The 25,916-nt window shown below is 46.9% G+C and overlaps 3 protein-coding genes across 3 annotated transcripts; 1 reads left to right on the forward strand and 2 right to left on the reverse strand.

The window, feature by feature from the left end:
• Positions 1-11,226: 11,226 nt before the first annotated feature.
• Positions 11,227-11,797, reverse strand: LOC124676864. Its single transcript, XM_047212886.1, has 2 exons — positions 11,597-11,797; positions 11,227-11,508 (listed from the first exon to the last, which is right to left on the reverse strand). The coding sequence occupies exons 1-2, from the start codon at positions 11,693-11,695 to the stop codon at positions 11,398-11,400; spliced, it is 210 nt and encodes a 69-aa protein (XP_047068842.1). The 5' UTR covers positions 11,696-11,797; the 3' UTR covers positions 11,227-11,397.
• Positions 11,798-15,047: 3,250 nt separating this feature from the next.
• Positions 15,048-17,314, reverse strand: LOC124678633 (triacylglycerol lipase OBL1-like). Its single transcript, XM_047214491.1, has 4 exons — positions 16,976-17,314; positions 16,637-16,864; positions 15,943-16,559; positions 15,048-15,543 (listed from the first exon to the last, which is right to left on the reverse strand). The coding sequence occupies exons 1-4, from the start codon at positions 17,253-17,255 to the stop codon at positions 15,289-15,291; spliced, it is 1,380 nt and encodes a 459-aa protein (XP_047070447.1). The 5' UTR covers positions 17,256-17,314; the 3' UTR covers positions 15,048-15,288.
• A 2,055-nt stretch (positions 17,315-19,369) lies between these two features.
• On the forward strand, positions 19,370-25,076 carry LOC124675344 (farnesyl pyrophosphate synthase-like). The gene is made up of 12 exons (XM_047211416.1): positions 19,370-19,781; positions 22,799-22,823; positions 22,937-23,052; positions 23,157-23,243; positions 23,316-23,432; positions 23,559-23,647; positions 23,745-23,796; positions 24,011-24,106; positions 24,191-24,235; positions 24,311-24,400; positions 24,507-24,578; positions 24,744-25,076. Exons 1-12 carry the CDS (start codon positions 19,485-19,487, stop codon positions 24,870-24,872), a joined length of 1,215 nt encoding a protein of 404 aa, XP_047067372.1. The 5' UTR covers positions 19,370-19,484; the 3' UTR covers positions 24,873-25,076.
• The last annotated feature ends 840 nt before the right edge of the window (positions 25,077-25,916 follow it).

Raw genomic sequence — 25,916 nt, forward strand, 5'->3', positions numbered from 1 at the left:
AAACATGATGAGGTTCTTTGATCATGAAATTTGCGTGATAACTTACAAATTACCCACTAGACATCGCTCTGGCGATATCTAGCTAAAAATATCTCTTATTCCAACGCAGAAAAAACAACAAGATAAGATAATCAAGCTGCAGCAAGGAGGAAGAAAGGTGGTTCCATCGATCTCCGCGACGAACACAAGGAGGTCACAGGAACAACCTGTTAGAATACATGCACATGAACCGTATGACTCCAGGTACGGTGTAGTACACCGACCTAGGTCAACATTGTATGATGCCACGGTTGGGGCTCGGTGTAGTACACCGACTTAGGTCAACATTGTATGATGCCACGGTTGGGGCTCTTCCAACCTATATAAACATGGAACCCGGGCCCTAACGGGCACACCGGTTAAACCCTAAAACTCAATATGGTATCAGAGCCCTCCCCTCCCATGACCTAGCCGCCGCTCTGAAAACTCCCCACGATCCTTGATCGGAAACCAAGACCCTCTCTACGATCTCTTGATCGGAAGCCACCACAACCTACACTACGATCTCTGATCGGAAACTCAAAGCCATACCCACGATCCTTGATCGGAAAACCCTCAAAAGCCCCACTACGATCATCAGATCGGAAGACACATCCTTGACTCAATGGCGTCGTCGTCGTCATACACTGGCCCGGCCCTCGCTACCGCCTTGGGTCCTCCTCCCTCCCAGAAGCTCACACGGGCAAACTTTTTGTTCTGGAAGACCCTGGTGCACCCTGCCCTTCGTGGTGCGCAAGTGCTCAATCTTCTGGACGGCACCGATACTGCACCGGAAACACATCTGGAGGTCGAGGACAATGACGGGAAGAAGAAGAAGATCCCAAATCCCGACTATGCGTCGTGGGTTTCACGGGACTCTACGGTGCTTGGCTGGATTCTCAACTCCCTCTCACCGGAAATCCTTGCCCATACCATCGGCGTCGTTTCGACTGCCGCCATCTGGGCCACAATCACCAAGGTCTGCGGCTCAAGCTCCCGCTCCAAGATCAACCAGCTGCGGGGCGCCCTTGGCAGCACCAAGAAACTGGAGTTGACCGCCTCTGCGTTCTTCGCCAAGATGAAGGGGTTTGCGTCCGAGCTCGCCGCAGCCGGGAAGCCAGTTCCAGAAGATGAGATGATCGGCTACATCGTCAACGGTCTTGATGGCTCCTACAACGACGTCGCAGCCTCCGTCAATGGTAACAATGACATTACTCTGGATGAAGTTTATGATCAAATTGTTGCACATGATATGCGACAGGATATGCTCTCTGAAGCTGGACAGAACGCGGGGTTTACCTCCTCCGCCAATGCTGCCCTGCACCGTGGTCAGGAGACTGGGCGCGGACGCACACGCTCGCCAGCTCGTGGTGACCGCGGTGATCACGGTGACCGTGGGCGCAAACAACGCGATGATCGTTGTCGTGATGATGGCCCTGTCCGTCGTGATGGTGGACAGAGATGGGAAGAGCGTCGCCCCGTGCGTCGTGATGATGGCCCTGTGCGGTGTGACAATGGCGGCCCTAAACGTCGCCGTGACAATGGTGGCCAACATCGCCGCGGGCATGGTCGTGCTCCCACCCCGTTCGTGGACGTCACGTGCCAAATCTGCACGATCCATGGACATCCTGCCTCCGATTGCTGGTGGCGATACAAGGATGATGATACCGATGATGAGGATGACACTGGACGTGGGAAGAAGAGTGCACATGTTGCATCCTATGGGGTGGACAGCAATTGGTACACTGACACGGGAGCCACTGACCACATTACAAGCCAGCTGAACAAGCTCACCACCTCTGACAAGTATAAGGGTTAGGACCGTGCCCACACAGCAAATGGAAATGGTATGGCTATATCACATGTTGGTCACTCTATGTTGCATACTCCCCATAGTACATTGCATTTAAATGATGTTCTTCTTATTCCAAATGCATCCAAAAATCTCCTGTCCGTTCATAAACTTTGCCTTGATAATAATATCTATATTGAATTTCACCCTTGGTTCTTTTTGATTAAGGATCGGGAAACGCAAAGGACTTTGTTTAAGGGACCATGCTATGGGGGTCTCTATCCACTAGTGCCTCTCGCCACTGGGTCATCCAAGCAAGCCTTCATCACAATAAAGCCGTCTTCATCTACATGGCATCGTCGCTTAGGACATCCCTCCTCCTTTGTGGTGCAGCAGATTGTTAGGAAACATCAACTCTCATATAGTCCAGAAATAAATCCTTATGTTCGTGACTCTTGTCAACTTGCCAAGAGCCACCAGTTGCCATATCTTGTGTCCACCAGTGTGTCTACAGTTCTTTTTGAACTTGTATTCTCTGATGTATGGGGTCCAACACCTGCTTATGTTAGCAAACATTCATATTATGTAAGCTTTATCGATGATTTTAGCAAGTTTTCATGGATTTATTTGTTAAAGAAACGCTCTGACGTCTATCAAGTTTTTCTCAATTTTCAAGCTTATGTTGAGCGCAAATTTGAGAAGAAAATAGTCACTATGCAAACAGATTGGGGAGGTGAATATGAGAAACTAAATGGCTTCTTCCAGAAAATAGGCATTACTCATCATGTGTCTTGTCCTCATGCCCATCAACAAAACGGTTCCGCTGAACGCAAACATCGACACATAGTTGAAGTAGGTCTCTCTCTTCTTGCTCATGCCTCCATGCCCTTGAAACTCTGGGATGAAGCCTTCCTCACTGCCACATTTCTTATAAATCTTCTCCCTAGAAAAGTCATCCACAATGAGACTCCTGTAGAGCGTCTTCTCAAAGTCAAGCCAAACTATGAATCTCTTAGAATTTTTGGGTGTGCATGTTGGCCCAATCTTCGTCCCCACAACAAACGCAAGCTTGCTTATAGATCTACACAATGTGTCTTTCTAGGATATAGTCCTCTTCATAAAGGCGTCAAGTGCTTGGATGTGACTACAGGGCGTGTTTATATCTCCAGAGATGTTGTGTTCGATGAGAATGTTTTTCCCTTTGCGTCTCTCCATCCAAACGCTGGTCGACGTCTTGCTCAAGATATTCTTCTTTTACCCACATCAAATAATGCATGTACTCATGGGGATACTCAGTTTGATGATCATATGCCATTACCTGTTATTCCTGTTGTCACTAACCCTGCTCAGGTTAATGCACCACATACTACTGTGGAAGATCATGCCTTTGAAGACGATCACAGTGACGAAAATCTCAGTGAAAATAGTGAACCAATGAGTGAAAACAGTGCTAATTCTAGTGCTGAGAAGACAACGCGGGCAGCGGATCCGAGGCTGATTCGCCTGCTGTTCCGACTCCTGACGGCGCAGATCCCGGGGAAGATTCCCCTGCTCAGCCTACCAGTGATGCTGCTGCGGAGCAGCAGCTACCGCCACGCGCCTCGGCTCCACTACGCGTCTACACGCGTCGCCGGTCTCCATCGCGGGGCCCGCTAGCAACCAATGCCTCGTCTGCGCCCTCCATGCCGCACCGGCAGGCGCCTCGATCCCCGTCGCCACCTGGTCGAATTGGGTCCATGCCAGAAGATCCCCTGCTGCATGCTGGTGGTAGCACCGATCCCGAGGAGGATCCTCGCCAGCCCTCTGGATCTTCTGTGGCTCCTGCTGCTGTAGCAGTTCCTGCATCAAGGGTACGCACTAGGCTGCAAAAAGGTATAAAACACCCGAAAATTTACACGGATGGTACTGTTCGTTATGGCATGCTTGCATCTTCAGAAGAACCTCGTTCTCTTGCTGATGCTCTAGCAAATCCACATTGGAAACAAGCAATGGAGGAGGAATATGAGGCGTTGCTTAATAATCAGACGTGGCACTTGGTACCTTCTAGCTCCAATAAAAATGTGATTGATTGCAAATGGGTCTATCGTATTAAGAAACGTGCAGATGGTACTATTGACAGATATAAAGCTCGTCTTGTTGCAAAGGGATTCAAGCAAAGATATGGTATTGACTATGAAGATACTTTTAGTCCTGTTGTTAAAGCAGCTACTATTAGGACAGTCTTAGCTATTTCAGTCTCTCGAGGTTGGAATCTGCGGCAGCTAGATGTCAAGAACGCGTTGTTGCATGGTGTTCTGGAAGAGGAGGTTTATATGAGACAACCCCCAGGTTTTGAACATCCTGAATCTCCTGGTTTTTTTTGCAAGCTAGATAAAGCTCTCTATGGTCTTAAACAAGCCGGCCCCTCGAGCATGGTACTCTCTTCTCAGCTCCAAATTGCATGGTCTTGGCTTTATACCCTCAAAGGCACACACGTCTCGGTTTCTATATCAAAGGTCAGGTATTACAATATTCATGTTAATCTATGTTGATGATATTATTGTGGCAAGCTCCTCAAATGATGCTATAACTGCCTTAGTTAGTGATCTCAATGATAATTTTGCTATTAAGGATCTTGGTGACTTGAATTTCTTTCTGGGTATTGAAGTCAAGAGAAATCGTCATGGATTATTGCTTACACAAGAGAAATATGCAAATGATTTACTTGAAAGACTTGGTATGCGCATATGCAAGCCGGCTCCTACACCACTTTCCGCTACAGACTCTCTCTCTCTTTTTGATGGAGAACCGCTTGGTCCTGAAGATAGCACAAAATATCGCAGTATTGTTGGAGGACTGCAATATCTTACGCTTACAAGACCTGATATTTCTTTCTCAGTGAACAAAGTTTGTCAGTTCCTACATGCTCCAACCACTGTTCATTGGAAAGCTGTTAAGAGGATTCTCATATATGTCAAAGATACTGTCAACATTGGTATTACTTTCCAGCTTTCTTCATCTACACTTTTGAGTGCTTTCTCTGATGCAGATTGGGCTGGTTGCCTTGATGACAGAAGGTCTACAGGAGGTTTTGCAATCTTTATAGGACCAAATCTGATCTCTTGGAATGCCAAAAAACAGGCAACAGTGTCACGTTCCAGTACTGAAGCTGAGTATAAGGCATTGGCCAATGCAACTGCTGAAATGATGTGGGTAGAGGCACTTCTTCGAGAACTTGGAGTTCGTTTGAGGGAAAGGCCCTGCTTATGGTGTGATAATCTCGGTGCCACATACTTATCAGCTAATCCAGTATTTCATGCACGCACTAAACATATTGAAATAGATTTCCACTTTGTTCGAGAACGAGTGGCTGCGAGGAGGTTAAGTATTAGGTTTGTGTCTAGTAAAGATCAGGTTGCAGATGACTTCACCAAGGCCCTTCCAGTCAAGAATCTTCATGAATTTAGGCGTAATCTAAATCTTCTCCGAAGCTTCGATTAAGGGGGGCTGTTAGAATACATGTACATGAACCGTGTGACTCCAGGTACGGTGTAGTACACCGACCTAGGTCAACATTGTATGATGCCACGGTTGGGGCTCGGTGTAGTACACCGACTTAGGTCAACATTGTATGATGCCATGGTTGGGGCTCTTCCAACCTATATAAACATGGAACCCGGGCCCTAACGGGCACACCGGTTAAACCCTAAAACTCAATACAACCAACCCCTTCTCCCTCTTTCCTGAAGTCCTGAGCAAACAAGAAACTAGACCCAAGAAGTGATGGACGGGGGGAACTCTCCATGCGAGACGATCGACGACCTCTCCTCCTACATCTTGAGGAAGAATAGCTCCTCACGCATCACCATGTTTCTAATGCTGCTTCTTCCAAGCTACTTATAGACTGCACATGCATGTCCCTTCAGACTCTCAGGGGCTCTGTAATTTGACCTGCTTTGAAACTTTTCACATGGGTCCTTAACGTTGAACCTTGTCGATCCTGCAGTGATAGGGAGATCGGATGCACTGAACCTGGATGCCTTCTTTACCCTTCGGGTTCGGGAATACTACTAGCCCACTCGGTCAGACAGATTTTCTGATAGAAAACGCTAGATTAGATATATGTGCTCAAGCATAATTTCTCTACAGGATTGCTAGATGTGTTCTAGCATTATTTGTCGCTATTATTGCTGCCCCCTAATATGAATATAAACTGATGACACTAAGCGCCACCGACCACCACAGGTGAAATACTTAGTTTATGGATATGATGATCGCACGCTCAGTTCACAAGCCACTGGTATGAATGAACGCCTCCACACTCTGCGCTTCTGTTTTCGACATGTGTTAACCAGATGTGGCATATACAAACTGATGACACACTTAAAAAATAAAAGAAGCCAGCATGAAAAAAGTGGTAGCACTAGCACTACTACATAGTACATTATTAGGTCATCAGGGTTAATTACTCAAAGCAGCTGTGCACACTGTCCATAATCGCTGATTATAGCGTGATCTCTACATCCCTTTGCCTGCGCTGACAGAAATATGCGTGGACAGAAACACAGCGACGATGACACTGGTCCTCTAGCTGCTGGGATAAGGAATTTGCAGGTTGGGCACGCATGCCTTTACTCCATGAGCTTTTTCTACGATTCCGATCGAGCTGCAAATCTAGCTGAGTGTATACTGCTGCTCAAAAAGGCACAGATCGCACGAGATTCCCTTCGCTCTACTAGCTAACTATCTTCCATCTAACCTAGGCTGCATCACGGCTTGGTGCATTGCCAGGTTCATCCCAAGACCATATGCATGCATTGCGCACCACAGTCCACATGAGCTCGTCCTAGATCGATCTATTTATTTAGCCTTTCGTCTAGACTTATAAATAGCAGCTCGGGCAGGGCATATTAAACAACTGAAGTAGGTCCAGTAGATAGATGAACAAAGATGGTCTTAGCTTGGCTGATTGTCACCTGGAGTTCTCCTCAAATCACTTCAGTAGCTTGCTAGCTTGTGTCTCATTCATTGGCACTGTTCTACAAGTCTGCATTGGGCTAGCGAGCTGCACATGCATAGTGAAGTGTTTGGGGGAACTCTGGGTTGCAACCAGCAGTTTTGGTACGTGTTTGTGAGTAAGCTGACGTGTATTTTGAAAAGTGTGGTAGTGGCTCGAAATGTGATAGCCATGAAAAACAATTGGTTTGGGGTCCCTAGGAGTTCCTTTCAGGCACTTCATGAAGCACTTTTATGAGAGTTTTTGTGAAGTGTTTGGGGGAACTCTTGGTGTCACTAAGCATATTTGTAGATGTCACGAACCATAAGTGTCCATGTCATAACCACGTTCGGTGCTATAGTGGGTTCCCTTCAAGCACTTTACGAAGCGCCGCCTTTTTAGGCTCGTGAAGTGTTTGGGGGAACTCTTTGTGTCACCAAGGATTATGTAGATACTTGAAATGATCCATCATATAAGTATATTGCCAAATCATGTTTGGTGTTACCCGGGGTTTTCTACAAGCACTTCACAAGGTACTATTCTAAAGATAGTTGTGAAGTGTTTGGGGGAACTCTTGGTCCCACCAAGCCTTTAGCCAATGCCAATATTTTTTTTGAAGAGATGAAAATGGTTAACCATGTTTGTTATTACCATGAGTTTCCTACAAGCACTTCACACAACACAATTTAAATGGTTATTGTGAAGTGTTTGGGGGAACTCTTGGTTCCACCAAACTGTTCGTGGAAGATGTCAATACCAGAAGTCAGAAAAGAAGCTCGATGAGAAAATCATTGTTGACATCTCCACCCTGCCAGGTTCATTTTTTCTAAGTTAATTAATGATCAACACTAAATTATTGGTGGTTTGCATTTTTTTTTCATTCCGTAATGGTTCTTAGCAAGCTTGGTCCTTTACAGAAGTGATGATCATTTCAAACCAAGTTTGGTTTTATGAAGCTTCACATTAAGCACTGTAAGACCCTCTATTTTGAGTCCTAGTATGTAGTGTTTGGAGGAACTTTTGGTTTCCCGAAATATTAAGTAAAATCGTCAGCTCCCATGGCAAAGTTTAGTTGTTGTTGCAACAACGGTGAGTAGATTAATTGAAGGCAGTGATGATGCCTTCTAGCCTTGACATCTAGATATATTTTCTCCTCCAACTAACTTGGTGGTTGATTGTTCTCACTCAGTGTTAATTGTAACTACCTCGTAGCAACACAATATCTATGGAAGTTCGGGGAATTGGATTTTTATCCGTGGTCATAGCAAGAATAGGTTCTCGGTGTTTGAGTGATCAATGATCGGTGAGATCCTTCATGAAGCCAAATGCAGTGACTTTATGCTAGAACTGTTGCCAAATTTTGAATGTTGTGATAGTTCTCGAGCTTTGAGATTTGGTGAGGCCAATTCCCCCTTGATTCTACTCATGTTGCAAGAGGTCGAGTAATAAGTAAATCAAGGTCTTGGGTTTTGATTGCTATTTTGTAGTTGATAGTGACAACTTAGTGGTGACTTTGGTATGTTTGTAAAATCACTACTCTCGGTGTAATATTGACATGAAAATTATGTCTCAATATTTTAACCGTGGCCTCTACATTAATTGATGCACACAACCATATTATTGCGATGATGTCACCGAGATGCTATATTTCATGCATCACAAAGAGTGGATACAAAGATCATCTATCGAAATTGTAGAACATGTAACTCCTATGCATCATTTAGTTTATTAATATTCTGCCATAAACATCGGCTGAATATATCTCATGTGACCGTCTTCGAACGGTTGCACCGATATGTTTGTAAAATTACTTGATGCACACAACCATATTATTGCGATGTTGTCACCGAGATGCTATATTTCATGCATCACAAAGAGTGGATACAAAGATCATCTATCGAAATTGTAGAACATGTAACTCCTATGCATCATTTAGTTTATTAATATTCTGCCATAAACATCGGCTGAATATATCTCATGCGACCATCTTCGAACGGTTGCACCGATAGATCATGAGCCCCCACTGCTTTGCTGGAAGATAGAACCACATGTGTATCTAGTGCAAACCCTTGTGAAAGTGATGACTCACATGAATTCTCGTTAGAGTCTAACTTGTGTTTGTGGTGAGGTGTCGAGAAGCAAGTACCATAAGACGTAACTTGTTGAAAGACTTCAAGCGTGAAATAATCTAATCTCTCATGGGTTTTTTTATCGTCGTTTTCAATAGAAATGACCAATGTTCTGATATATTGGGAGAAGAAAATTATGTTCAAACAGATGTGAACAAAGTTGCGTTATTTCAACATACTAGAAGAACTAAGGTTCCCGAATACTGTACCTCGACTACCTACGTTAAATATTTATCCATATACTCTGAATTTGGTAGAAGACGAATGTCAACTCTTAGAATCATCACTTTATCCTTCTCAACTAAAACAGAGTTGGTTTAGTTGGCATGGTTCCCACATGTTAAATTACTTGTCTGCCAAATTATAGGTGTGGGCATGCACTTAGTCAACATCCAAGAAATTTCATTCAAACATATACCTACAAATCTTAATGATAAAGAGATTTTAAGAAACATTTGATTGAAAATCTAACCTTTAGAATAATAAAAATTCTTGGAAATATTGGGGAAATAAATTTTAAAAATCAGAAACAAGAAATTTGGTATATTTATTTAAAATTCAAAACATGTATTTTAAATATTTAAACACATTCGACCTAGTTGTTCTCCTCACTCTGTATGTATGGTTACAACATACGGTCATTCTGAAATGTTAGAAAATTGTGATAAATTTTGTATTTAATAAATATTTTTACTCCATAATTTACCAAAATTAATATCCCCTTCTTTAATTAATTTTGTTTTCAATAAATTCTCATTTAAGTTCATTTTTCCAATAAGAATCCCCTGATTTTACATAATATTTGGATATATTTGTAAATTTCTCATGATGTAATATTTTGCAATTCTCCTCACTATGTTTATGTACATGGTTTTCTCGATTGATGTTTTCTCTGAATTCCAACTGGACGACTTTTGTCTATGTGAACATGATATCAACACACACGAAATGTAAGTAGCAACCAGGCCAACAAAAATAACCCTTCTGCCTATGATTTAGGGTGCAGTGTGCAGTTTATCTCAACACAAACTTATCTTGGGAGTGTGTGATGTGGAGTTAGCCCGAGCTTTCGGTTTTGTTCGCTTTACCGAGACCATTTTCTAGCACAAGACGTATCGCATGACACAAGTTCAATATCAGCATGCATAGCGCTAAGATGCAACAAGAGATCACAGTTGCTGATGCGGCTGCGCATGGATGGAATTTCTCGTTTAGAAGATATTTATCTCCAGAGTTAACTGCTCAAGTTCATGGTCTGCTGGGCATTGTGAGACAGATTAATCTCTCCCTTGAGAGAGACAGGCCTGTGTGGAAATGGACAAAAAATGGAATTTTCTCTGTGAAATCCATGTACAATCACTTATGCAGGCATGGTACAGACAGATCCTTCAAACACCTGTGGAAAAGCAGGATTCCTCTGAAGATAAAGATCTGGTTGTGGTTAATCTGGCATAATGCAATCGCAACAAAGGATAATCTTCTGAAAAGAAACTGGAGTGGGAGTGCATCCTGTCAATTCTGTCACCAAAATGAAACCATTTCCCATTTATTCTTTGATTGTGTTGCAGCAAAATATGTTTGGAGCACAGTAGCTGTGGCTGTTGGTGCAAATGACAGACCTGGGAACTTCACACAATTTTTCAATTGGTTCCCACGTTTCGTTCCTGCCAGTAGGAATGTTCAGATTGCTGGTCTTGCAGCGATTTGCTGGGCAATCTGGAAACTGCGTAACAGAGCTTGTTTTGACATGAAATTGATTAAGTCTCCCAGTGAGCTAATCAGTCTATCTGTTGTGTTTATGAATTATTGGGCAGGACTTCACAATGATGTTGATGAGAGGAATATCAAAACTGGAGCCGATAACCTGCTACGCCTGGCGACTGCGGCCGCCACTTCATCCTCAGCTGCTGGAGGGAGACCTGAGCGTGGAGGAACGCTTACTATCACTGATGCTGCGGCTGCCAACATCACAGGAGATGAGGAAGAAGATATGGAGACTGATGTTGCGTGAATCGCTTCTTTGATGATTGCTCAAGTTGATGAAAGGATGAAAAAGCTTTTGGTGACTTTGGATGCTGCTGGATGATTCCTATGCTTTTGCTAGGATTTTATGCTGCCTTTTTTAGTCCTCTTTTGGCTGTCCCTGGTCTGTAATATAAACTACCTCTAAACGCTAGCATTAGGCGGCGCTCCCCTCCCCCCCTTCTTCCTGACGTGTTACTGTGTTTTTTCGTTATCCTATGGTAATGAAAATCGATTCCCCTGAGGGGTGGATCGCTTGGAAAAAAATAGCGCTAAGATGCGGTTCAGACTTCAGAAGCACAACTACTACTGTATCCGAAATGCAGAGAGAAAACAGATTATCAGTACATGAACATTTCCTCTGGGCATGGTTCGAATGAAGATTAGATAAGCTAGCAGCTCAAAAGGTGAAGTGGAGGAGAATATAGAGGCCATGCTGAGACAGCTGGTACTCCGATCGGTCAATCGTTCCTCTTCTTCGCCTGGCGGCCAGACCTCCGCCGCGCCCGGCGCTGTCGTCCGCCGGTCTCCTCGTACTCTGAGTACTTCTCGTCAAGCTCCTCCAGTGATTTCTGTACCATTGACGCGTATTAATCCGCAGCAGAGAAAAGGTCTGCTGATGGGAGGAGGAACAGCGGGTAAAGTGGCAAACAGACGCACCTCTCTGATCTCCATGAAGCTGACGGCGTAGAAGGTGGCTGCCGCGGCGGCAACGATGCCGAGGATAGGGTAGACGATTTGTCCGGCTACACCATCCATGTTCGAGTGGCTCCGAGAGGATGAAGTGAAGGACTTGTTGGTGTCTGTTCTCCTCAGCCAACCATGGCCAGCCCCTATCCAGAGCAGATACAGAACACAGAGCACAGCTTCCATTGCTTCTTACACTTGCACCCTGCCAAAATGAGATATTTATGTACCTGTTTTGATTTTTTATAAAGTGTGCTTTATTACTTAAAAGATTTAACCATTATATCTAGCCTCCGCATAGCTACGATGCACCTAGCCACTCAAATCTAGTCCTACAAAAAATAAAATAAAAAGAGACACAAAATAAGTAATCCTCGGGAAACTGCATTGACACCTAAGAGTATAGATGATCAATCCAAAGATTACGTTGACATTCATGTTGGATAAAAATATCCTGCTCCTCCAACCGTGTAGGCATCTTCATAAATAAGTCAAGATTTTCCACACATTGTAAATACGATCATGAATGGAGCAAAGTTGTGTATTGGTAGATTACGTGCATGAGAGAATTTTTTATCATTAGAAATCTTGTTATTTTAAATCAATGAAATAACGACAAGCGCTCCCAACCTAATAAGTATTTTAAACATATTATCCATACTTTTATCCAGTTGTCGAATATATTTGTGTACCATTTTTTTATGCTGATCATACTATACAAGGAGAGGGATAGCGTAATAGCAACTCTAGCATGCATATAAGTGCACACAACCAGATAACTTTGGCGACTATCCGGGTTTTCGAGAATGTCGCACTTTATTAATTAAATAACATAGTTCAACCCGAATGCAATCTGGGATAACACCAATAGAAATATTACAAATAGAGCGCTCAAACGAGCGAGCTAACCGATGTGCTATGACTTTCAAGTTACGAGTAATATGTTTGAAAGAACACGAATTGAAACCTTCCGGCAAGGACTTGATATCTTCACCACAATGCCTACCATTGACCGGTCCTGAACTGAAGAATAAATGCGCTGGATGATAGACAAACAGTCTGAGACCAAGATCGTGTTCAAGTATCCATGGTCTTTCAGCACTACCAACGTCCTCCTAATGGCCAGTCGTTTAGCAAGCTCATGCGAAGGAAACTCGTCGATACCTTCATTGTAAGAAAGGATGAAGCCGCCATTGTGATCACGAAGAACTGCCCCCACCCCATCCGATGCTCAGTCGGGAAGAGGGCGGCATCAACCAGCAGATAGACCATACCTGCAGGTAGTGGACTCCAACGAGGTGTCGGAGAGGTGAATCGGGTCTCAATAGAATTCTTAACAAATGACATGAAAATTTTATCCAGCTACCGATATGGGCCCTCTACGTGTTATATACCTACGTCGGAGTGGTGAATCCGGGCCAACGTCCCCATTTCCTCCACCTCCTCCGTGGCCCAAATTTGTCGCCCTTCCTCGCCTTTGGCCAGCGATTCCGGCTCACCCCTACCAGATCTGCATAATGTGGCTAGTCAACATCGCGGTCTCAGCCTGTGGGGGATCATCAGCATCGCCGAGAGGCGGCAGGGCCTCTAGATCCACGGCACCGCACGAACGCGCCGACACCTCTCCGCCACCAAGTTCCGTGAGCGACAAGAGCGTCTTCGTTGCGTGGATGTGCATGCGGCGAGCTCCCGGGCGGTGGCGCAGGTGTGGAGTACACGGTGAAGTTTCCTTTGTCCTCTTTAGACGAGGAGGAGGTAGAGGCCTTGTCCGAGCCCAAGACCGTGCCAGAGCTAGAGGAGGCCATGCTCCGCCGGGTCCTTGTCTGCTCGGTGCAACCCTCTACGTACCCGCGCGTAGATAAGTGTCGTCGATGCCACGACTCCATCCATAGATAAGTGTTGCCATATTTTGGTCTCCTGGTTAGTTGCCGCTCCCGTTCCCGATGCGTAGATATGCTTCACCATCTTAGGGATAGAGTTAGATCTAGGTCATGTTTATCTAGATGATGTATGTAAATTATGTTGATGATGAACTAGTGTTGTCAAAAAAACTCTCGTGAACTCCTCAAAATAGGCTTTCGCCTTGCTATATTAGAATAGCAACCACACCAATACAAGAATTCAAAACAAATAAAATGTCGGGGAAATAACACAGACATGCCCAAAACAAAAAGAGATGAAGGCTATGGCGAAGTGACAAAACAATGATGACCCACAATCGTAGTGCCCTCCTTCTTTGATCCGCCACGCTCCAAGCACCCCCTCCACCCCTCCCCCCCGGTGCCAAGAAGCCCCTGCAAGGAGGGAAGCACCGACAACATGGCGTTGCTGCCCGAGCCAGAAGGTCCTGGGGTTTTCCCTGGCTCACAGAGTACATTGGGCAGGGTTTTCCCACGACGCCCTCCAGAAATGATGCCACTCGAAGGCAGCACCGCGTCAGGGTCAGATGAGCTGACAAGGATTTCTCCCGACCGCTTCCACAAAAAACGCTAGCGTAGTGGAGTGCCACCACCCATCTCCGCCGCCCACCAACATGTGGCACCACGATCTTGTAGTCACCATCATATGCCGCTTTATGATGCTTGCAAGCAACCTACAAATTGGAAGCAGCTGGTCACGTCGGGACAAGAAACAACAGCCCCGGAGCCACGCGGGAGGGACCCACCTCCACTGCCGAGAGGCAGTCATCGACTAGACAGAGCAGCAGGGGCACACCAGGCCCCATCGGGCCCGACATGGCCTAGATGGGCCTGTAAAGCCCCGGCCACCATGCTGCAATGGGCATGCATAGCGGCGTCGTCGCCGGCTAGGACTTTCGCAAACTCACGCTGGTGAACTCCTCTTTTTTAAATACCCGTTATGAAAATGCGGTATCTACTTTGCCACGCGGTTCCATGCACCGGGTAACACATATCGAGCACCCCCGATCCGAGATATCTGGGTTCGAATTATTCAGGATCTGCTAGAGTTGCTCTAATACCGTACTCCATCCGTGCCATATTAGGTGTTGCAGGTTCGAATGTATCATAACATGTGTCTAGAGTTTTTTTTTTCTCGGCCGAGATTTCTGAAATCTCGCCGAAAACCGTTTATTACGGTTACCAGTGAGAAAACTTTGTACCAGACAAAATACACCGACATTTATATAATATGCTCAAATTTAAAGATTTAATAAATATTAGACAAATATGTAACTTTAAATCTTGGGCGGTTTTATGACCGGTATTTTGGGTATTTCTGAAAAACCATAATACCAGTGACCACCGGTACACTTTTACAACCGAGAAAAAAAACCTTAATCTAAATACACCCGAATCAGAGCGACGCCAGTATTGCCTTACATTTTAGATAAAGTATTTATCTCCACATCTTCGAATATCCAGGTGAGAACTGAACTTGCTTTCTAGGGAAACACAAGATCTAGTTAATTTAATACATATTTTTATTGAACTCATTATTCATTTTTACACAGCTCAGTAGTAGCACAACAAGTGTTACATTAGTAGTAGGGAAATTACAGAGCTAATCGTAAGATGCAGTTGATAGTATCACGTCACGCAGGGGGCTAGTTCGGCAGCCTCAGCATATTACAGAACTGAACATCTCTGCAAATTGGGTGGTGCATCGTTTAGTTATATGCTAGGGTTCCGAAGCTTCAGTCGTTCTCACTCGTCCTTGGGAATGTGAGCGGCGAGCGCGACGGCGTTGACGTAGTCGTGCACCCGGTGGAACGGCAGGCCGGGCAGCACCACCGCCAGGACACGCATCAGCAGGAGCACCCAGCCCTCCCGGAAGTAGGCGCTCCTCCAGTACCCCAGGTACACGCTCCGCCCCAGCTCCCGCGCCGCGTTCACGCGGCTCGCAAAGAACCCCGCCGGCGACGAGGTGGCGCTCGCCTCGCCCGGTATCTCCATGAACACCTGCAGAGGTTCAGGCAAAATGACAAAGTGTATTTTATTTCAGTGCAAAATGCGGCTCCTTTTTTAAGGTCGATGAAGACGGTTTTGGAGGCCACGAACAGTTCAGTGGCTCTCCTTCTTTCGTTTATCTCGTCGCTATATAGGCTCGTCGAATGCCAAAACTGAAAATTCTGTGACCTCACATGTTCAATGATTGGTAAGGCATCTGGAGTTCTAGACTTGGCAGATTTTGGCATAAGAAACGAACGAAACATCCCGATCACCGGATGCCCCTTCTGGATTGTTCAACCATGGCGTACCCGGAGCGCTAATTGTTCCACCAAAAATGTGCAGAAAATTCGAGAATGTCCAAAAACAGGGGAGTGAGTTTGGAGAAGACGAGCGTGGATGATCGGTCACCTTGAGGTTGTAGGAGACGTCGAAGTGGAGGCAGAGCCCAAAGTGCATGAAATGCGCGGGGGAGCTCTCGCCGGCGGGGAGCCTCGGCTGCGGGTCGCCGGCGTACGCGAACCGGAAGTGCCGCTTCTTGGGCCTGTCCAGGTGCCGCTCCGCGAACATGGCGAGCATGGCGTCCCCGACCCGCGGCTGCCCGAACGTGTACACCCCGGCCAGCCGGTCCAGCACCGCCTTCTCCCTGTGGTACGCCGCCACCGTCGCGAACAGCACCGCCAGCGCGCCGCCGGACCCGTGCCCGGTCACCAGCAGCCTCGCCTTCCCGTTCGCCTCCATGATCTCCTTCACCGCGTTCCGGATCGCGTAGTAGGCGTACACCTTGTTGGGCTTCCCTTTGACGTGCTCCACCCACTTGGGCCACCCCATGTTGCGCTGCGCGCCCAGCGCGTGCGTGTAGGCGGCGTGCGCGCGCCCCAGCCGCGGCACCTTGTACCACGACGGGTCCACGTCCGCGCGCCACCGCGCCGTGTCGAACGCCGGCGTCCCGCGGAACGCCACCACCACCACCTCCGCGTCCGGCGCCCACAACACGAACGCCTGCGCCGTGTATGCGTTCTCGAACTCTGCAACAACAACAACAACAAACACACATCAGTTCGCGTTACGCCGTCTTGTCTGTCGAACGAAAAGCGTTCGTTACCGTTCCAGCAGTCGAAGAACTTGACGAACTCCATCTGCCACCGCTGGGTGACCACGTCGCGGATGAAGGCCTCGTTCTCGTACGCCACCTTGGACGCCATCACGCACAGCGACGCGTGGTACCGGCTGTCCGCCGGCGCGATGCTCTTGTCCAGGTCGACTCGCCCGTCGATCAGCCCCGTCAGCGAACGGTACGTGGCCGACGATCTGTCCGGGTACTCCATCCTCCCTGCAACCAACCAAACAATCAACCACAGCCGAGAATTCGTTTCAGTTCTCGCTGCAGGACGGGCAGTCGGGCACCAAATAATAATGCGTGCACGCGCGCGCATGTGCTGACCCTGGAGGATGTTGTCGATGAAGTTGAGCGCGAACTCGACGGCGGCGCCGATGGCTGACACGGGGCCGGCGAGCGAGAGGAGGACGATCTGCAGGAGGAGGTTGAGGAAGATGGCCAGCCGCCGGACGAAGCTGCGGATCTCGGTGCTGGTGAAGCAGTCCACGGCCCTGTTCCGGCCGACCTTGGGCGAGAAGAGGAGGTGCAGGAGATCGAAAGGACCGGCCCTGTCCGGGCGAAGAACCATGTAGTCATTGCTGAAGCAGTAGTCGATCTTGCTCATGCTGCCCACTGCACAGATCAGCAACTGTCGACGCCAATACCAGCTAGGACTGACTTAGCAACGGCCGGCGCCAACTCTGCAGGTGCAAGAGAGGGCAGTGGGTACTTGTGACTTTTTAGGCACCAGAGAACAAAAAAAATTGTGACAAAAAATTAAAATAATTGTTTTTTTATGTTTTACTGGCTTCGCTGGATCTCTTGATTTTTTTTTGCTGAGTATATCTAACTATTTATGGTTACTTCGGATTGTATTTTTTCTGGCTGTGGCAAAGTAATGTGAATTATTTATTGTGGATGTGGCTGCCTAGATTCTATGCGTTACAAACTTTAACTAGATATAATACATGGATGACATTTTAACAACAAGACCAGTGAAGCATGGGTATGCCATGCAATTTTAATGTGGTTGTTTTACATTTTCAGATTTTTTTCTTCAGTTTAACATCTGCATAAATAGTAATTTGCAATAAATGATGGTTTTGTGCACCAACCCTTTTCCCAAATATTGCATGGACAAGTTCGAGGAATTTGAATTTATGCATTTTTCATGTGGTTTTTCAGACTCGATAGGTCCCAATCATGCATGAATTGTGTATTCTAGATCCTTCTTCCTACCGTCTAAAATAGTGAAAGCCCGAAAATAGTACAATCGCGCTCTTTTCTTTATTTTTCTTCATCATTTTTTTATACTCCACCTGTGTAGAAATACGCTTCGTATAAATTTTTTCACAAGGATACTAAGTTTTACAATATATATACAAGAGAATATCAACAACAATAATACTGAATAAACACATTATGAAAAAACTCTTTTGATGGATATATTGATATTCATTTGGCATTACATATATGCAAATTTTTATTCGATCAAAGTGGCAAGCCATTGAATTTTGACTAAATTTATAACGGGTTTGCTAGTTCTTGGTTGACTGAGAATTAAGTTAGAGCCAGTTTCTCAGCCTTTTAATTTGCATCATGATTTGTTTATAGAGGTGAGTTGCAACTGAGATTTCCCCCCTTGCAAGTGGGTTGCAACAAAAATTGTTCTAGTTGCAGGTGAATTACAACTTAAAAGAATAGCTCACGCAATATAAAATAATGGGATAACGTCACTTGACTGAAAATCAAGTTGATTCTCGGTTTTTTTTTTTGAAAAGGAGGTTGACACTCCTCACATCTTCAACAAATGATGCATACAAATTTTCTTATTTATTTTCAATAAAGTTCTTGCAACAGCATATACGAAACAACTCGAAGGCACCACGCCACATCTACAAACCCAACAATTGGGGAGATCATGCCATCAGAACCTTGTGGCCTAGGCTCACAACAACCTTGAGTGAGAAATCGAAGCACCAATTGGTAAGTCATGTAGTTGGGAGGGAGAACCAAGTGCTAACTTGGTTGGCTTGTGCTCTGGGTGTTGAGCTGAGCCCAACCAAGTTCGAATCCCCTCCGAAGCGGTAATTTGCCAAGTGCGGACTAAACTAGTTATCACCCGTAGCGAAAAATCGTTGGAGATCGAGTCTCATCCTATCTATTAGCGTATAGTCAAGGGAGGATCATTTCCTGGTAATTTTTTAAGTTGCTAGTTCATTGAGGTAGTTTTTTTTTTCTTTCCGAGAGCTTCATTGAGGTAGTTCATGTAACAAGGTTCTTGTAAGCTACAAGATTATTCTTACTCTAGTTCTCCCGATCGATGACCCGTTTCTTGAAATGCAGCCGGGACACGCAGAGCTAGAAAAAGATGTAGGAGTACATTCTTTTATCTTTACAAAAAAAAGAGGTACACTAAGATACGACGGGTCGGCAACATGTGGCCTACGTACGTGTTGGAAAGCAACCACCAACCAGACATAGGTCGAACGCGACGGCTGAAACGTGATCGCTCCAACACTCACCGGAACGTCGCTCACGTCGCTGCCGTTCCATATCCGGGCAATGTGTGTCGCCGCCCGCCCGCGCGGCGTGCGCCACTCGGTAGCCGACGCTTCTCGATCGCGCGCGCCGCGAAAATTTCCTCGTCCTTGTTCCCTAGCTAGCAATTAATCGCAACCTGTAGCCAGCACCACTCGCTCAGTCACTTGCCCACACGCCGATAGCTAGCCGGCCTCACCGGCGATCTATCCACCCATTCACCTCACCTCCCTCGCCGAGTAAACCGGAAGAAGCTACCGGCCGCCATATCGATCGCACGCCAGAGCAGAGCACCGCAAGAAGTTGGCCGGTCATGGGGGCGTTGGCAGCGTCGATCACGTCGCACGTGCCGGCAGGGCTGCTGGCGTCGCTGGCGGCGCTGCCGAACCCGGGCGAGCTGGTGCGGCGGGCGGTGCGGCTGGAGGACGAGCTGAGGGAGCTTCTCCGGCTGAACGGCCGCGACGGAGCGGCGGCGGAGCAGGGAGGCAACAGGGCGCAGCAGACGCGGGAGCGGTTCCTGCGCGCGTACGAGCGGCTCAAGAGCGAGCTCCTCGACGACCGCACCTTCAACTTCGACTTCACCGACGAGACCAGGCAGTGGGTCGCCAAGGTACGTACACACGCTGCGTGTGACCTCGCTGCCTCTTCCTTACACGCATGATCACCTCTGATCAACTGATGATCGATGGGCACGCATGGTCAATTTACTGGATCAGTGACAAATATGGTATTGTACTGTACTTTCAGTGAAAACTTCATACGTCCATTTCGGTGTTTTTGGCAATTGCCGTTGGTTAGGAACCAACGTGGACGTGAGTGACTCTGGATGCATAAGTGCTCATGTAGATGATGATGCTTACGCCCTTGTGGTGGCCAAGTGTCCAACTGACACCTCTCTCCAAGACTTCCAATCACAGATGTCGATGTCGTCGGGGAATATTTACAGGGATAAGCATAAGCTCACTAGACCAGAAAAATTTACAACTCTTTTAAATGAGGAAAAGTAAAAAAAATTAGGTCTACTCTAGGTACCGCTATATTGTTGCAAGTTAAAGAGGGTACTTCCGTCGGAATAAATCTACTTCTCCGTACTAAGAGCATGTCTAACAGGCCCCTTACTTTTCTGCCCCGTATAACGCTCGAATTTCGCCCCGTATAAAAAAAATGGTCGATCAGACACCGCTCCGTCTAGCAGAACCCGTATTTGACCCCGTATATTTGTAAATTTAAAACCCCGGGAAACTTTCATTCATAGTTCGTCGATCATACATAGAAATCGATGTACCTACATACATACAAAATGCGCGATCGGATCGCGACTTCTAGTCGGAAAGGTCGACGATGAACCCATCGGCCTCCGCCTCCGCATGCGCCTGCGCCTCCGCCTCCTTCACGGCGGCGATGGCCGCCGCCCTTTCTTCCTCCTCCGCCTTGTCCTTCTCGGCGGCGTCCTTGAGGGAGTCTTGAATCGCCTTCAAGAAGGCGGGGTCCTTGTCCTCGTCTTCCTCCTCCTCCCCGTTGAGCGGGGCACCTCCGCCGCTGGTGCTCCCGATGGTCGCCCTCCACGCCTCGCTCACCCGGCGTTGGCGCTCCCACTCGGCGAGCCACGCCGAGAACTTCGGGCCGCTCATCGGCTTGAGCGGCGGGTCCTCGTGGTACCGCGCGGCCGCCCCGCGTGAAGTCGAGGAGCTTTTCCGGGACGAACTGCCCGCCGTCGTACTTGCGGGCCGCGCGGCGGCCGCCGGCGGCGGATCTTTGCAAAAAAGCCACCAGGCATCCTCCACGTTGTCCGGCGAGCGGGATCGCTTCGATCCGCTCGCCGGCGAGGCGGTACTACGGCGGCGGGGGTCCATGCTTGAGATTGGGTGGAATGCGGCGCGGGGTTGGGACGAATTGCTCGCCGGAGCAGGAGGAGGAGGCGGCGGCGCACGGTGGAGCTAGGGTTGCGAGTGAGGGGTTAACCCCTCACTCGCACCTGCGCCCGGTATAAGTAGGGGACGGAGAGGCCGATTTCCTGGGCCCCGTATTCTGCCGAAACGGGGCGGCCCGAATACGGGGCCTGCTAGATGGCCCAAACCGCGTCTGCCCCGTATCTCGCCGGAATTTTACGGGGTGCGCGGGTTATAAGGGGCCTGTTAGACATGCTCTAACAATTTGCTCGGCTCCTCTCTCCAGCATCGATGGAAGACCAACTGAAGTGGTGTTTGGGTTTGGTCCTGGTGGTGCTAAACTGCTAATGTCCGTCTGGGCTTGGTCCAGGTTGTATGCGTTGAGCTTGACCTTAGAGCAACTCTAACAGTGACTCAAAAACAGGCCGAAACTGAAAAATTTCGGTAGGTTCAGGTCGAAAGAGGCCCAGAATGGAGTCTGAACTCGCGACCTGGCCCGTAAAATGAGTCCGGGTGCCCGAGAAACTCGGCGGCCGCCCCGTACTAAATCGGGCCGCAGAGGAGTTCGGTTTTCAAACCCTACTCCCCTCCGCCGCCACCAGCCTCCTCTCCGGTGAGCAATCCAGCTCGCAGCAGCCTTCCTTCGCCCCAGCTCCGCGATGCCATGGCCTCCCGTGGTGGCTCTGTAGGGCGCGGCGCGGGATTGGGCGGCGGGGACTCGCCGCCACGGCCCCCCGTGTTCCGCAGGGAGGCGGAACGCCGGAAGTTCAACCGGTCGGACGAACTGAGGGATCACGCCCCCAGGAAAGCTCGCCAAGTACGGCAACGACGGCGAGGGCTCGTCGTCCGGCGGTTCGAGCCGCCCGCCCATCCGTGTATGACAGCTCCAACGAGGAGGAGCTCGTCCCCGCGCGGGAGACCACATTCTCTGCGGGAGATTACATGCACGGCTCCGACGAGGAGGACGCCGTGGTCGCGCAGGTGGCGGCAATCTCGGCGGCGGAGGCCCGCGCTCGCTTCCGCTGGGAGGTGGCCGACGCCGTCCGTCAAGTGCGTGAGTACGAGGCGGCACGCCGGGAGGAGCGCATCCTCCGCGTCAAACTCGAGATAATCGAACTTGACTCCACAACAGAAGCTCTTAACTGGCCTCCGTGTCGACGCGCCGCCACCATCGGCACCGCCGCGCGCAGAGGCCAATCGGGCCTCATTTTGCTCCAAATTAGTCCCCGAGGTTAGGTCTACTATGTAATTTAGGTTTGCAGTAACCATTATGTAACTTTTGCTCAATCGGAGCATCAAATACCATCTATATATATGATCATCGATGAATTTCCTCGCGATATTTGAATTGCGTTTTTTTCTTCTGTTTTGCGCCAGCTGCAAATCTCCCCCCCCCCCCCCCACACGTTTTCGGAAGACCGAATTTAGGTTTTTCGGTTCCAAAGTTTTCGGTTACTGTTAGAGATGATCTTAGGGGTCGCGAGTTTAGGGTCAAAACTAAACAGCCGCATGTTTCTTATAAACCATGAAATGCAGCTTTTATAATTAGGACCTAGATAGCAAATAATTTGCAAAATGAAATTATGGAGCGAAAATAAAAATTCTCTGTGATAAGATAAGGAAAGAAAAAAAAAACTGGGCATCAGGCAAACCTTTTCCGTCATTAGGAGCATCTCATACTAATTGTTCATTTTGACGTACATTCACTCTCTGACTTTGTTGTTGTTTGAACCTCCAGATGATGGACTACAATGTACCCGGAGGTGAGCAGCCGATGCATGCACAAACCCTATGAACAGATACTCTCCAAACCCCTTCGATATAGTCATATAGCTAGGTCTAACATGCGCGCGTGTCTTGTGCTGTTTCTCTGAAGGTAAACTGAACCGTGGGCTGTCGGTGATCGACAGCTACATGTTGCTGCGTGAAGGGACGGAGGTAGACGATGAGGACTTCTACCTCGCCTGCGTGCTCGGATGGTGCATCGAATGGGTAACTAATTCACCATCTCCTTCTCCATCTCAGCATCTGCATTGAAACGTTCCGGTGCTTCTCTACGAGAAGTTTCAGTACGTTCTGTCTGTTTCCATGTGCAGCTGCAGGCATCCGCGCTGGTGCTGGACGACATCACGGACAACGCCTACACGAGGCGCGACAACCTCTGCTGGTACAAGCTGCCAACGGTGGGTAGTGTACAAACATCTATCTTCTGACATGTAAAAATCTTGTAACGAGTGTTGTGGGGTGTCTGTCAGGTTGGTCTGTCAGCGATAAACGATGGTGTGCTGCTCAAGTGCCACGTTCAGGCCATCATCAAGAGGTACTTCAAGGAGAAGTTCTACTTCGTGGACCTCATGGAGCTGTGGAACGAGGTGACCGTTATTTCACTAGAAGACATCCACGGTTAAAATATAAATGTGCATCTCCATGGTATTGAATTTTTATCCTAGAGAATTGATATCAATCGTTTGTTGGATGGTGTCCTATTGTTCGGACAGATCGGCTTGCAGACTGCCATGGGGCAGATGCTGGACCTCATCACTACCCACACCGGTGCAAAGGATCTCGCCAGATACAGAATCCAAGGGTATGTGATTAGTGCAGTATTAGTTTTAGTCCTTAGTTTTAACAAGTTTGATAAGCTTTAGGGAACAATTACATAACCCCACCTTTGTTTCTAACAGTTATCGCCGCATTGTCAAGTACAAGACATCGTACTACTCCTTCTACCTGCCGGTGAGTCTGGTCCTGGAACTGGACATGCTCTGTCTGTTGTCTAGTTTAGGCTTAACTTTTACTGACTACTTAATTTGAATGGTCTTTCAGAACATCTGTTCGCTCAACTTCTTTGCAGTTTTTACAAAGTTTTGTTGCACACAACGCTTTGTTTAACACAAAACCTTAATTTTGGTAATTGATACCAGTGTTGAACTTGGTTGGTTTCATATAGGTTGCCTGCGCTTTACTCCTGAATGGTGCGAAATTGAGCGATTATGTCGAGCTAAAAAATGTCCTCATCGAAATGGGAGTATACTTTCAGATACAAGTGCTATGACCTCCCTCACTTAATATTTTCATGATATCAACTTCATTTCGCATATGTATGACTTAAGAACACTAATATTTTTAGGACGACTACCTGGATTGCTTCGGAGACCCTCAAGTTATTGGCAAGGTAGAAGAGATTCCCCACCTCTCTTCCTTGTAGTTGTTGCTGGATTCAGATACTTATTGTCTCACCATGCTTCAGGTTGGAACTGACATAGAAGACTACAAGTGCTCATGGCTAATAGTCCAAGCTATGGAATTGGCTAATGAGAATGAGATGAAGATACTATACGTAAGAAAGCCACCCATTTGATTTGTCAGATATACTAACCTCAGTCAAAATATGCATTGACTTGCAAGGATTAAGTACTATCGGCATGAACCATATTGATTCTCAGGAAAACTATGGCAAATCTTCCCCAGAATGTGTTTCGGCAGTGAAGAATGTGTATAAGGAGCTCGACCTTCAGGTATAAATCTTTCCAATCAGATATTCCGTTCTGCTTAGATACTCCTTTGATGTCGTCTTAACCTGGTGATCACTACTGTCTTTCTTCTTCTTCTATTACTAACAAGAGAGAACTGCAAATAGATAAACTCTCTGTATAATTCTTTTAATCTCCTCCTGTACTTAGGACATATTTTTGGAGTACGAGTCAAGAGTTTACAAGCACCTGGTTTCAACTATCGACGCTGAACCAGACCGCGCTATTCGTGAGATATTAAAGATCTTTTTAAAGAAGATTTACAGGAGGAAGAAGTAGAAGATCCTCTGTTATGGTTTTAACCTTTAATATGCTTAAAATGCGGAGCAGACGTAAGTACTCCCAAGTCCAACATGTAAGATATGCACTGAACAAGACACTGTCATGAGCTTGAGCTATTGTGTACGAGGTGAAGGCCAAAAAAACATAAATTTCTTTGATATGTTGATAACTCTAAAATTATGCAACCAAAAGGTTCAGCTACACATAATATTACTACTAGCACATTTAGTCATATTAAGGTTAATAAGTTAGCCAAGTTTCACAACGAGCTACAATTTTCTGATTGATTGTCGTAAAATGTATCCCAAGATTTAACTTACCTAGTAAACAGGCACACAAAATGCAAGTTATAAGGTACAAAGGTGACCTCATTAAAATATACTTGCAAATAATTTTTGTGTCCCATAACTCAGATTTTTACTAGTCAAATTGTTGGTCCAACACAAATGTCATGGTGTGCATATTGTTGCATCAGAAACGCGCCACACTAACACATCCCTGTGTACCCATGGCGCCGAGGGAGATACTCCGCAATTCGCCCCGCAGAAAGCCGACTAACAACACGATACGTAAAGTAAGGGTTTAAGAGGTAAAATGTAAAAATGTAGATGTATTGATAGTTTGTCGACTGTTTGCTTAATTTCAATAGGCAGCCACCTCTCACATACATATAAGGCGGCTGGATTTCTGCACAAGTTTGAGTCTCCTATACAAGTTATAAAGTCAGTATCTAACATGAAAACACACCTGAAACTAAGGCGAACATCTTCATCGTGACACTCAGGTCCATAACAAAAGCCCTCAAAACATAACTTTGAGTTCAACATATTATAATTCTACCTGCACAGATCTCGCTCCATAATAAGTACCTTTCAAGTGGCAAGTTAGATGATTGCTAAATCTATCTTTGTTGGGTCAACCTTTCATATATGGAAGCCAATTCAACTTAGCCTTTTCTCTAAACTGAAATCTAGCATTGTCCTTCGCCTGCAAGTGTCTCACTGCAGTAGCACATACATTCTCAAAAACAACAGATAAAAT

This window comes from Lolium rigidum, chromosome 7 (genome assembly GCF_022539505.1).
Source record: "Lolium rigidum isolate FL_2022 chromosome 7, APGP_CSIRO_Lrig_0.1, whole genome shotgun sequence".
NCBI classification, from domain to species: domain Eukaryota; kingdom Viridiplantae; phylum Streptophyta; class Magnoliopsida; order Poales; family Poaceae; genus Lolium; species Lolium rigidum.